This window comes from Euprymna scolopes, chromosome 29 (assembly GCF_053919585.1).
Source record: "Euprymna scolopes isolate OS-2025 chromosome 29, ASM5391958v1, whole genome shotgun sequence".
Lineage (NCBI taxonomy): Eukaryota > Metazoa > Mollusca > Cephalopoda > Sepiida > Sepiolidae > Euprymna > Euprymna scolopes.
Window position 1 is genome coordinate 67,892,968 of NC_136510.1, and position 13,695 is coordinate 67,906,662.

General features: G+C 33.7%; 1 protein-coding gene across 1 annotated transcript in view; it reads right to left on the bottom strand.

The window, feature by feature from the left end:
• The window catches only part of LOC145252688 (putative ATP-dependent RNA helicase DDX27), a 69,634-nt gene that overhangs the window by 37,422 nt on the left and 18,517 nt on the right, over positions 1 to 13,695 (bottom strand). Inside the window, exons 6-9 of the mRNA XM_080112509.1 lie at positions 12,300 to 12,389; positions 11,305 to 11,410; positions 6,686 to 6,859; positions 4,161 to 4,311 (exon numbers count right to left, since the gene is read on the bottom strand). Of these exons, the coding sequence (XP_079968635.1) occupies positions 4,161 to 4,311; positions 6,686 to 6,859; positions 11,305 to 11,410; positions 12,300 to 12,389 (521 nt within the window). The remainder of the gene's footprint in view (positions 1 to 4,160; positions 4,312 to 6,685; positions 6,860 to 11,304; positions 11,411 to 12,299; positions 12,390 to 13,695) is intronic.

Here is a 13,695-nt window from a genome sequence, read left to right on the forward strand (position 1 = left end):
CTTTGTGTGAAATTTAAAAAAAAAACAAAAAAACATCGGCCTGGCCATTTCTGAATCCACAGGGAAAGAACGCACACACAAAGTTCCTTTTATATAATATATAGTAGTAGTGTATATATATATATATATATATATATATATATATATATATATATATATATATATATATATATATGGCTCATTCCATGTCAAATCGACAGGGGGTAAAACCATGTCCGGCACGTTTTTTTTTTTCAAATTTGCTACACTTATAGATCTCCATGAAAGGAATTGAATGGCACTTGTTAAACATCTCAAGGTCAAGGGGTTCCTGAGATATGACCTTGACCGTTTACAAAAATGTGAATTTTTATGAAGAAGTCACCAACTTTAAAAGATGATATCTCTATTGTTTATGGGCCTACCAAGTTCATTCATATATAATTTTAAAGTACTTGGATAGATCTATAATTTCATCTGGGAATATTTTTTTTCAAGGTCAAATTAAAAAAGTTGACCTTGACCTTAACTTTTAACCTGAATCATCTCAAAAACCGTTCTTTCAATTTCTTTTAAATTTTGACAGAAGACTTGTCTATCTTATGACAGTATATATTCCAAATTTCATGATGGGCCTTTCACTAGAACTATCATTACAAGAGGTTTAAAGAAGTGGGCAAATTCAAAATGGCAGAACCTAGTACCTGCGACTTCATATAAAACATTTTGATATTTTCCAATATGGTCATGTTTGATATCTTTGCAAAGCTTTGATGCTGATTAATATTTACATAAAGACCATGGTCAAAAAGTAAAAAAAAAAAAAAAATTGTTGATGAAACTGAATTTTCTTCATTTGTTTTTTGGTACTTGTGTACTTTTTGAACCATGCTGAAATAATAACGTTATTTCGGAAGCCATTCTTAACATGTGGAGAGGAGGGTGTTTTGTAACTAATATGTACTTTCACCTAACAATTTTACAATAAAAAATGGACATATCGTAAAAGTTTAAATTAAGCTGAAAATACAATTTGAAAAATAGCATGGTTCAAAAAGTGCATAAGCACAGTTTTTTTAATGCACCACAGATTTTGTTATGGAAAAAGTTATATATAATAAAAAAGAATTTTGAAAGGTGTTAAAGGTTTATTAAATTATACGATAAAACATATGTGATCTCAATGATCTACTAAAAGCCAATTTCTGTTGTTTATTGGTAACTTTTTTCAATGAAAATTTTTTAAATGCATGTTCTTAAAAATTCTTGACATCTTGAATTTTATTCAAATTCTGGTTGTGAAGTGAAACTGTTTTATGACTTTCATACTTTTCTTATACAACACAGATTTTTATACAGAAAGTGATGTAATAAAAATTTCTAAAAAGTATGTTGAGATTTAATTAGGTTATAGTATCAAAAGAATAAACAACATTTGATGGCGATGGTAAACAGTTTCTTTGACATTTTTAGAAGTCTTAAATATACACTATATACACAAGAAATCAACATATGTTCATTAGGATACATTTCAAAATGAAAAATCTGTTTTACTGAAACATTTCTATAATAATGAACATTAAAGTATTTATTTAGATTTTCTTTCATAATCTTTCTTTCTAAAATATATGATGCATTTTTCATCTCATTTTTTGAAAGTTTATAAGATATTCCTGTTTCAGTTATTGGATCAACTGAGCTAAGAATATCAGAATATTTCAAAATTGATATATTTGGATGTGATGGATAATAGAAAGATGAAGAGGGTTCATTTAATTGTAACAATGTCACTTTCACCTCACCATTATCTGGATTTTTGTCAAGTACACATCCTAACAACCAATTCCTCCCATAAAGTGCTGTCACAAATCCGTTAATGTCTTCGAACTCCATATTGTTCCGTTTTGTGGTTCGAACTACTCTTCCTTTCTTTTGTGTTGACACTGTTTTTATTTCCACTTCTGAGAGACAGGAATGAAAGTATGTAATTTTTGTGTTCCTATAATCGTGGAGGAATTGCTAAATCTGTCTTCTAAGATGTTTGCTTCCTTTGTCCATTCTGCAGTTGAGGAATATAAGAAATATATTCCAGAAATATTTTTTATTGCATGAAAATACAGCTGCCTTGGTGTTATTATTTGCTCATTATAGGGTACTGCAGGCTAGCTTTTGCTGCTAACCTTTTTACAGTGCCACCTAACCCATACATGGTCTTTTCTCATGAGAAGTAGCAAAAAAGTGCCACTATGCATCAATACCAAAATCAGATTTATGGTTGCAAAGATTTATAAAGTTTTTAAAATTTTTATAATGTGTAACAGCTCCATCAGAGAAATATATCATTTATTGTACATTAAAATTTATAATTTCTTTTAATTTTTCTATAACCTTTCTTTGAAACAAATGGACAGCTACTGCATCATGCTCAAGACAATCAGATATCATAACAAAATTAATATGCTCAAGGTCAATTCTATTTCTATAGTAGCAGATGAATGGGTGCAATGTAGCTTGATCATTTTTCCAGTGGAATCCTTGAGCTGAATCTTGCAAAATAAATGAATAATTCTCAGAAAAATCTGCTGTTGCTAAGACTTTAAACTTTAAAGAACCTTTTCTATCAGAACAAAATTTTGATTGTGCTTTGGCAATGGAATTATACTTCTTCAATTTTTGAAGGCCTGCATGGAAAGTTTCAATTCCTCTGTAGATTGTGATAGAGTTTGTAGAATGGTTCTATCAGTTGATAACCACTGTTTGTATACAAAATCATCGATTGAGTTTTTTTGAAAAATTTCTTGCATAACAAAATCATCCATCAGTTTGTTGCAAGATGAGCAGTCACCCAAGTAACAATTTTTCGATGCTTCGTTGCATGTAACAGCAAGTGTGCATTGGTTGTAATCTGTCAAATGATGACTTTCTCCTTCAGTCAGTTTAGCCAGATGAGACCCTGTAATCATCAACTTTATATTCTGATGGATTGTGCAAATGCAAACAGTATGAGTCCTGGCACGACCTGCTAGCACGCATGCTTTTGGTCTAAGCTCGGCAAATTTAGAGAAGCCTATTTTCTCTTGGTGCTCTGATGTGAATAATTTAAATGCCTCTTTCAAGTTAAAGAGAACAAGATATTTTTGTTCCTGAACTCGTTCCCCATCCTTTAAAATAGTCTTGTAATCATTTTTCCCAGGCATCACTTCGACCGACTTCTTCACTTTTGTAAAACTGCTTTACTTTATTAATTGTATCTTGTGGAAATCTAGTTTTTCGTGTATTTGGCAAAGATATGATTCCTTCCTCATTCACAAGTTTAACGAAATATATTTAAATCGATTGAAATTACTATTTATTATGAAAGATAAGAGTTCCAATAAATACAAACATTTTTTTACATTTTAAATGCACAAATTCACAAAAACTTAGCTTGAATTTGGAATTAAAAAATTAATCCTTTTTTAAAATAACGTTTTTTTCTCCCGTTGAATTGCGAAGAAAAAAAACTTCCTAAAAGTTAATAAATTTTAAAAAGATTAAAACACCATTATTTCAAAATGTTCCATTACAACATAGATTAAAAAAAAACTGTGTTTAAATTTTATTTTAATATTAAGTTATAATATAAACAATTTGTCGATTTGACATGGAATGAGCCATATATATATATATATATATATATATATATATATATATATATATATATATATATACACACACATACTAGCAGAGAGACCCGATGCTATCTGGGATTGAATGATGATCAACGAATGCTTTACACACCCATATTTTTATTGTCATCAAAATCGGCGAAATCACTCATTTTTCAATCAAATTGATTGATTGCCTACTCTAGTTGGGAACCCATCTCCGTGAGTGTAGTCTATATTGCAATGTCATATTGAAGTTTAAAAGTATCATGCTTCAATCGTGCTCTAAACAGAAACATTAATTTCAAACATGCCTCTGTCATATCTACTGTTGATTTTATATGCCTGGCCTTACTGCTTGTGTGGTAATAAAACTTCTCAAATACACTTGGGTGTATAAAAGTGGAATTTGGGGACAGTTAACCCACTGAACTATGAGAAGTGAAGAATAAGACTTGTGTAATATCAGAAAATGTCCGACTTCTGACCTGAACAAGGTTAAAATTATATTAAATAAATAGAAGATTATCTTACCTGTCAGCTTCATCAAGAACAAGAATTTCAACAGTGTGCAAGCTAAAATTTGGTGCATTATGAAGATGATCAATAAGTCTTCCAGGTGTGGCAATAACGATGTCTGGGCCTCTTCGTAAAGCAGCTTCTTGCATTTTTAAATCCAAGCCACCTTTTAGAGCAAACAGGAAACAAACAATTAAAGTAATTAAAATGATATATTATTAAAATGTTCACAACTTAAATGTTTAATCACTTGGAGTCCATAGCTTCAAAACGTAAGTGCATGCGTGTGCAAAAGAAAGAGAGAAGGGGGGAGAAGTGAGATTTCTATTCAACATTTTAAACGCTTTCAATTCAATTTATTTGGAAAAAAATAAAATAAGCATGCTTCAAATGTCAAAGGTGGTAGAAATTTATACACATACGATATAGTAGCTCAGCATGTGTCTAAATTCACTTTGAATTGTTAGGATATTTATTATATCTCTTGGAAGTCTATTCTAAGGTCCCAGATTTAGAAAGCAGCCTCCCTTCAGTTCAATTGAAATTGGCGGTGAAATAATTTCTTGTAATGTCTGCATAGACCTCTTTCTGGTGCAAGAGTGAAAAATAGATTCTAAGGTATACCATAATTCCCATTGATAATATTGTAGGTTAAAATGAGATCACTGTAATTGTCAACACTCAAGGAAAAAAACGTTAAGCTTTTTGAGTCGGCTTTCATATAGCAGATCTGATAGACCCTGTATCACAAATTTCAGATGGTAACAAAGTAATTCATTCTTTTTTTTTTTTTTTAAACAACTATTAACAAAGAATTATAATGGATGATATGTTTACAAACTGAAATGTATTTTGATGAATTCAATTTTGTAATTAAATGATTTTTTTAAAAGTGAATTTAAAAAAAGTAGATTTTGTTTCACTGTTGCATTTTTGAACATGATAAAGAAAATTACATCTTCATCATATTTAGTTTAAAATGACGGCAAGTGTTGGACAATAAATAAATTCTCTCAAAAACTGGCAGAAATATCCATTAGTATATAACATATCATTTTTTTAGCATTTTAATAATCTCTATATTAAGAAAATTATAAACCAACTTTACGTACGCATACATTTCTCGCTTCAACTTTGACAATTATTTTATTAAATATCAAATATTAATTGAAATTCAACTTTCAAAATCTTATTTAAAAAGTTAAAAAAAAAAAAATGAAAATCAAAACAAAGAAACCCCCAGGCTGCGCTGAATAAATACAATTAGTCATCAGTGAAATTGCTTTTAATAACTTTAACAATCTATATATCTATAAAAGTGAAATTGTCTGTGTGTGTACATTTTCCTACCAAATTACTCTGTTAATTTTCAGTCTACAGACTTAAGATTTGACATAAAGGGTATTGAGATTTGGAAAAATCTTTTTAATCAGTTTTCGGACAGAAATTTGGCTGTCAAGGGGTTGATTTGACTTTTGAAAACTCTACCAAACTCCTTCGCCAATATTTTGTCTAAACACTTGAAATTTTAGATGTAGGTTACATGGATCAAACTTTTTAACTTGATTTGAAACCAAAACAATAAATGTTAAGGGGGTCAAAGTTGGGGTCAAAGTTAAAAAAAATTTGACCTCTAAGCCAATTTTTGGTCTAAACATTTGAAATTTTACATAAAGTGTATTCAGACATACGGCAAGCTTTTTAATACGTTTTTGACTGAAAATTTGGCTATCAAGTTCAAAAGATTTGACCTTTGCGGTCTCTAGCAAACTATTCAACAAATTTTGGGTCTAAACACTTGAAATTTTAGATGTAGGTTACCTGGACACGATTCAAACTTTTTAATTATATATATATATATATATATATATATATATATATATGCACATAAAGTTATGAACAGTACATAGAGCCCGAGCAAAGCTCACTTGAACTACTAGTACCTTATATATCAAATTTCAATTCTCTAGACCAAATATTCAGAGAGGATAGAGACATTTTGCACACACATACTGACACGATCACTCCATGTGCAAAAACGTTTTCATCTTAAATTCTATGTGATAATGCAAAATGTAGAAACTATGCATAAATAAAATTCAGTGTTATAGTGAAATCATCTAATAAGAAACCATAAAAATGAATACTTAATTAACACTTGTTTTTCAAAGGAATATGAAAATGACTTAACCTTCATGTAGTTGCTCGCATATCGATGATATATAAATATATTAAGAAGTTTGCTTTTAATATCAATGTCAGAGCACAAAAAACCCAAAAAAACTCAACTTTATAAGTATAATCCACTTTATAAGATTAATCCGCTGATCATGCTGATCAAGAAAATACCAACTTTGTGGGAATTTGTTTTGTTGTTTTGACTTTTAGTTCAACATAAACACACAAACAGACAACTGTCCTTTATATAATAGAAGACAAACCATTTTTTTAAATATTATTTTCATACTCAATACTAATGTTATAAAAGGAGGAGGAGGAGGAGGAAATGGAGAGGAGAAACATCCAAGTGAAAGCCTTACCTGTTGCAATACAAATGTCAATGTTGGTGTATTGTGCCAATTGTCTTGAGACAGTATGCACCTGTACAGCTAGCTCACGCGTCGGCAGTAAAACAATAACATGTGTACATGAGGCTTGCTTTGGTTTGTATAGTAGACGTTCCAAAATGGGCAGCATAAAAGCGGCAGTTTTTCCTGAAATCATTTAAAGAGTAAACTAGTTTTAAACAAACGAGATGAATGGAGATTGGACAGTGTCAATCTTTCTATTCAAATTAACCTTTTTGTTTATTTCATTATTTTCATTTTTGTTACCTACACATACAACTTGATATTGAGTATTGATGTCACATGCTCATTCAATTCACCTGTGAGCATATAGAATATGACTTTTAAAACCTGTCAAACGCTGATACTATCTGACAGTAATTGCAGATATGCTGCCCTATGTAAGTTGTTTTTTTTTAATATTTTATTTCAGTATAAGTTTTCAGAAATCAATGGGCCCCTTCTTGGGGCTAACATCTGATCTCTATATGAGATACGTATCTAAGTGCTCAAGTAAAGTTCTCCTTTTACCTTTCAAAAGTTGAGTTAGTAAATTAAGTGAAGAACATTAATTCATATCTCGTTAATTGATTCGTTAACTATGTTATAGTATAGCTTTCTTGGGGTCTCTTGGTTTTACCAGATTCTAGGGCAAGCATTTGTCTAGTCTAGTGGAATATCCAGCTTAGTGGTGTTACAGCAGGCACACCATTCCTCATACGAGCTAGTGTGTAACCATATCGAAGGGATTTTATTTGGGTATTGAATATATTATTTTGAATATCTAGTCAGGGTTTACTTGTAGGAGGAAGTATCGTCATGCCAGGTTGTTTTAACAAATATCTATACAGAGGAACGTAAATGTTTGAGGATGATGCCTAGTAGGTATTCAAATTCTCAATATAAATAGTAGACTCTCTGTATATGTCGTTTCAAACCTGGCACAGATTGGCATTCTTTACTATGCAGGTTAACGGAGATAACTATGACAGTAATTTGTAATAGAGCACAACAGAATTGCAACCATTTCATTTAGTATTTCTGAGTCCTTTTCGTATATGTTCTTTTTAAGTCTTTTATGTTCAATGTGTCTTCTCTCATATTCATGCACACTAATACTGTGAAGTTAAATCGGCTGGTAAACAGCAAAACAAAATAAACCAAATACAATACGCAAAAGTCCAGCTAGAATTCGTCACTGACAACTTTCTCTCTCAACTTCCAGCACGTCTCTCACCACTGCCTCTGCCAACAGACATTTTATCAGAAAACTGACCCCATTCCATTTGCATACATGTGCAGTGGAAGATGAGATCTCGTGAGATTCCACGAGACTACACCTTATAAATCCATGGCTGCCATCTTTAATTTCTTTCTCTCAGATCCCAACCAAAGGTAAGTTGTATGACCGTACGACACACGCTTTCCTCTTTGATTATTACATTCAACTCTACACTCTCCCCTGGTCTCCAGACCACACATTTGGCATGGTGAATGCGGTCGTTTGCTGCGGGCACTCCTACGAAGGGGGATTGGCTGGACTACTTTATCTTCATTGGAGCTCTCAGAAGATGTGTCGGAACCATTAGCATCAGGGTTAGGGCATACAGTCATACCATCAGGCTGGACTTCTTCATCTTCATCGGAGCTCTCAGAAGGGGTACTGGAACTATCGCCATCAGTGTTGGGGTTCACAGTTGCACCATCGTTGGGAATAGGACGGATCCACAGGTCATCGTTGGATGATTCACCATCACTGCTACTCGCCAACTGGTTCGTATTCAGGGCAGGCTGGATATCCTTCACATGGCGTGGAGTACCATTGACTAGCATGGCTTGCTCACTGATGATGCCAGTGATTCGCCCTCTTTGAAAGCTGCTGGTGCATCGATTATTGGGAGGCTTCATCCAAACAGTGTCCCCTAACTTATACGGCCCTCGGGTTTCCTGGCGATCAGGCAGACGGGCGTCATTGTCCTTGATGCGCACTTGATAGCAATGGATTGCATTGGTGGGTGCACTTGCACAGCAGTCATGCAATCCTTTGGAGTTGCATTACATCTATAGACCGCCTCTGTGATCGTGTATTGTTTTCTTGCTGCGATCCTATTCATGCTTCGATGGCACCGCTCTGCTATGCCGTTGCCACTTGGTACATATGCACATCTATGTCTGAGCTGGATCCCTCACTCATCTACGAAACGTCTGAACTCTTCACTGCAGAAGGCCGTGTTATTGTCTGTGAGGATCTCTTCTCATAAAATATGGACTCCAATTCACGGATTACACTGGAGGAATCCTATCTTATTAACGGGCATCAGATTGCAAACCTTGTCGGTCCACAATCGATCAGGGTGAGGAAGTGCTAGATGCTGTAGTGGGCTATATCCATACTCAGTCGGCTCCAAGTCATGCTTACTCCGAGCTGACCTTTCCGCCATCTGGCCGGGGTTGGGTTGATTGACTGGCATGTTTGGCATTCCCTGACTACCGCTTTCACTGCACTTTTGGACACCGACGGATTGGACAACTGCACAAAATAACATGTCCGTCTCACTCCAGGGTCTCCACTGAGGTGGTGTATCTTACTGATTCCATCCGCCACCTCAATAGAGGTGGCACATAATGGTACTGGTTCGGCTTTCTTCTTCATGGTGTCATACCATCTTTGTGGCACCCGAGTCAGCCTATCAGCAAAGTTGCAATTTGAAGTGACCAGTACCGCATCTACAGACAGGTTGTACTCTGTTACCAGCTTTTTTACGGTCTCCAACCTCCGTCTGATCAGCATCTCGCTGGCTGCCTTAGTGCACACCCTGGTCTTGTCTGTCAGTGTGTCTGATATCCAGTGGTACACGCATAGTGAATCTGTGTGTATGCGTAATTTCCTGACTTTCCACTGGAGTGCCAGGTTGATACCTTTTATCACCGCATCGAGCTCTGCCAGGTTGATATGAGCAGCGTCACTCGCCGGTCGCAACCAGCAAGCGTCCTCAATCGCAGCACTACTCTTCAACAGCACACCAATTGCCAGAGAGCTCGCATTCACCCACACATTCAGTTTGTCTCCCTGCACGCACCAGTCTCCTTTGGCAGGGTCATCTTGCTTTACCCTTGCGATGGTCTCCTTCACCATGCAAACCAACAGATCGTCGGCTGTTTCATCATCCCAGTCTTTGGTGACTGCGCTTGCCCTCCTTTTTATGATGCCTGTTGCCACATGAGTCCATCCACACATTGGTAGGTGCCCCACAAGTTTTCCACACAAGGAGAATACTGCTTACCTTGTGAAGACATCGGACACTTCAGGAACTGCAGTTCCACGCCTCCATTTCAAAGTTCCTTGCTCCTGTCGAACGTTCAACCCAAAGCCTAGTCTGGTAAGAAGGTGTTTAGTTCTTTTGAGTTATTATCTTTGTTAGGGAAATATTTGATTTGTTTTTTACTAAAGAATCATCTTTGTCCTCTTTGTTATCTAGTGTTTCTATTAGTCTAAATTTCCATTTGAATTCTTTAAGATCCTTTTTTAGTTCTGCTATATTGCTTTTATGAGTGGGACAGAATTTGAGACCCAGCTTCATTATTTCTGTTTCATTTTTTGATAAGGTGTATGTGGATAAGTTGATGATTTTGGGTCTAATTTTTTCTAACCTGGAATTATTGTTCCACGAGGAATTCCTAAAAAATGGTGGGGGTTGTTGGTTTCCTTGTTTTGAGAGGTTGTGTGTTTTAGGGTGACATGATGTCCCCTTGTAAAATAAGTGTTGTGTGCATTATTTGTGAGTGTTGAGTGGCAAATGATTGAATGGGTTATTATATGTTGTTTGTGTTGGATAGCTGTGTTCTAGTTAGAGTTGATGTTGCTGTTGAGTATATATGTATTGTTGTATAGGGTTGTGTTGCCGGGGTTTGTTGTAGGGTAGGTTTGTTTGGATTGGTGTTGTATGGGATATTCTAATTGTGTCCGTTGATGAAGGGGGGGGGTCTTGGGGGTTTACTTCTTTGTGTAGAATATGAGGGGCGAGTGTTGTAGGCATTGTTTTGAATTATGTGATGTCTGTGGTAGCTGTTTTGCATTGTGGGGATATTTTGGTAAGGGTTGTTTATTATATATATATATATATATTCATATTCTAATATATTGAACACTTCTAAAAATATACAACACCCAAATATAACTATCCAGTTGAGCCTAGTTCTTTAAGTGGACATGAATTTTAACCTAAAGAAACAATCATGCATAGGTTCAGCCATAAACTTCCAGGTTACCCAACATTGCTCATGGCCATATAAAATTGAATAAAGTTGAAATTATGTGTGTAACATCTTGGTATCAAAATTTCTATCTCTCCCTCTTTTTCTAGCCTCTCCTCTTTTTACCATCTTTCTCAGTAACCCTGTCTTTATCTTTCGCTAAATCATTCCCCTCTTTGTTTTACTGTGCTGAAAGCATGTAATTCACTTACTGGAGCTACTCCTTTTAAATAAAATACTGTATCCTCAGATTTATTACTTTTAGGCAATGCCAAATAGAACAAAAACATTCTTGATTCCGTCTTCTATCAAAAAGATTTATAAAGAAATAAAGTTACCTGATCCTGTTACAGCACAGGCGCAAATATCTCTACCCATCAGAGCAATTGGAATTGTTGCTGCTTGAATAGGCATAGGTTTATCAAATTTCATAGCAGCCAAGGCCTAAAATAAATACATAAATTATTAAACAAAGCTAAAACATCTTTTAAAAATCTTTCAACTAAAAAATCTACAAAAAAATAAAAAATCTTAGTGACTTACAAAAAAAAAAAAAAGTCAGCAAGTGCAGAACTCCAAAACATAGAAAAAAATCATTACAACATCAAAGAGCAATATTAAAAAAATAATTAAAAACTTTTAGAAAATTTCTTTTAGGCATCATCAATTTTGATCATAGTCTGTAATCTCAGTCTTGGCAGTCTTAAGAATCCCAACATCTCTAAGATCCTTGTTGACTGTTTGCATCCAAGTTTTCTTGCATCATAAAACTTTCCTCCACTTTTTTGCTTCAATTTCATTTTTATTTTCTTAATCAAGAATCTTTCCCTCAATGTTGCAAAATCAATATAGTTGACTAATCCTCAAGAGTTCATCAAGTTTTGGTATAGTTCACCTTGCCAACAGGGTATCAAACTAATATGCTGAGTTTGATCTGACTTGACACTTGTCCATATTTGTCTCCCCACAAAGGCAAAGTTAGATACAAGATGTGGAAAATTAAACTTCCAAAAACGAGAATTCTAGATTGGAACACAAATTATCTCAGTCTAGAAGGATTTTTTCTTCAGTAACAAAAAAGTTTATTATCAGTACACATACTACATTTTTTCCTAACCCAAAAGTAAAAGATAAAAAGATTTCTGTCATTACAATCTGCGAGTGAGGATTGGATGGGGACCCAGCATCACTCTTTTAACCAAATAGCTATATACCCTTGCTCTGGTAGTGAATGCAAACACAATGATTTATTTGATAATGAACTACAAAGATAGGAATTCTATTTTTACTTAAATGTTTTCATTTTCAAAAGTAAAATAAAAGTCACACCAACCTTTAAAATTGGTCGTGATAAATTCATATTTTGAAAAGTCAAGTTTTCATCATAAGTGTCAATGTCTTCATCAAATGTGACCTTCGCCTCCTAAAAAAGAAAAACCAACCAAGAAATGGTTAGTCAACAATAAAATACATTTTAATCATTCCACCAACAGAAGTTTTAAAAATTGCCATTCTGATCTAATCTTAAAATTACATCCATAAACTTAAGGAAAACTGAGTTTTTTAAAAATTAAAATAGATGTTTTTTATACAAACGTAACAATTGAATTTATGACTAAAAACAAAAAAAAACTATAGATTGGAATGGAGTGAGAGATTCAATGGTATGATTTGCATAAGGGAATAATAATAAAATCTGATGAAATTTTTACTCTGTTAATCATTCCCATAGTCTGAATTTTTAATCAATATGCCACTTTTGTACATCCATCAATCAAACATTTACTCTCATAAACTACAGAATACGACCTATCTTGAATCGTCTGCAAAATCATAACATTTTCTTGGTGGTTTAAATCTCGTTCTGCTTCCTTGCAACATTTCTTCTAGAGAAGAAGACAAAATGCACAGATCTCTAAAATACTGAAATTTCTAAATATTGTGTATTATGTCTTCAAACTTATGATGAATCTGTTCAATTTGTAGAATTGTGTTGAAAAGTTGCTGTATCTTGGTTAGCTGTTCACTGCCAATTCTCAAATGTTCAGAATAACTATTGTCAATCTTTAAATTTTCACCCATTTTAAAGTTTCTTAGTCTTAGTCTTATATTAACATGTGTAACAAATAACACGCATGTGTGTCACGCTTACATTTGAGTGTCATTTAATTGTTATGGACTTCTATTTTTTATAATAAATAAATAGTTTTGGTTTCCGTATTGATTATAGCCGATCGCACTTCAGTAATCTTTTTTTTTTTTATAAATATTTTATCAAAAATTCTTCATAAGTTTTGATTTCGGTTCGAGCTGATGCACCTAAGTCATATGGATATATTTTTTCTATTTTTGAAATCGCAACTTTATAATATATAAAAATCGATAGGACATTAACTCTATAATAATATATACAAAATCTGCAAGAATTAAAATATCATATTTAAGCGTACTTCATGATCGGGCTATGCCGGGCATTCTTGCTAGCTTAAATACTTTTGCAGTTTTAACAAAAGAACTACAATAATATCAGAGAGTCTCCATTTACGCTGAACATTTACAGAATGCCGTCAATATGAATGGCATATGAAGGAGTCCTACATGGAATTTCCACAGGTCCTGCTAGTTTCACATAATTTTAGATGAAATTCTACATGGAATTTCCACAGGTCCTGTTAGTTTCACATAATATTAGATGAAATTCTACATGGAATTTCCACAGGTCCTGCTAG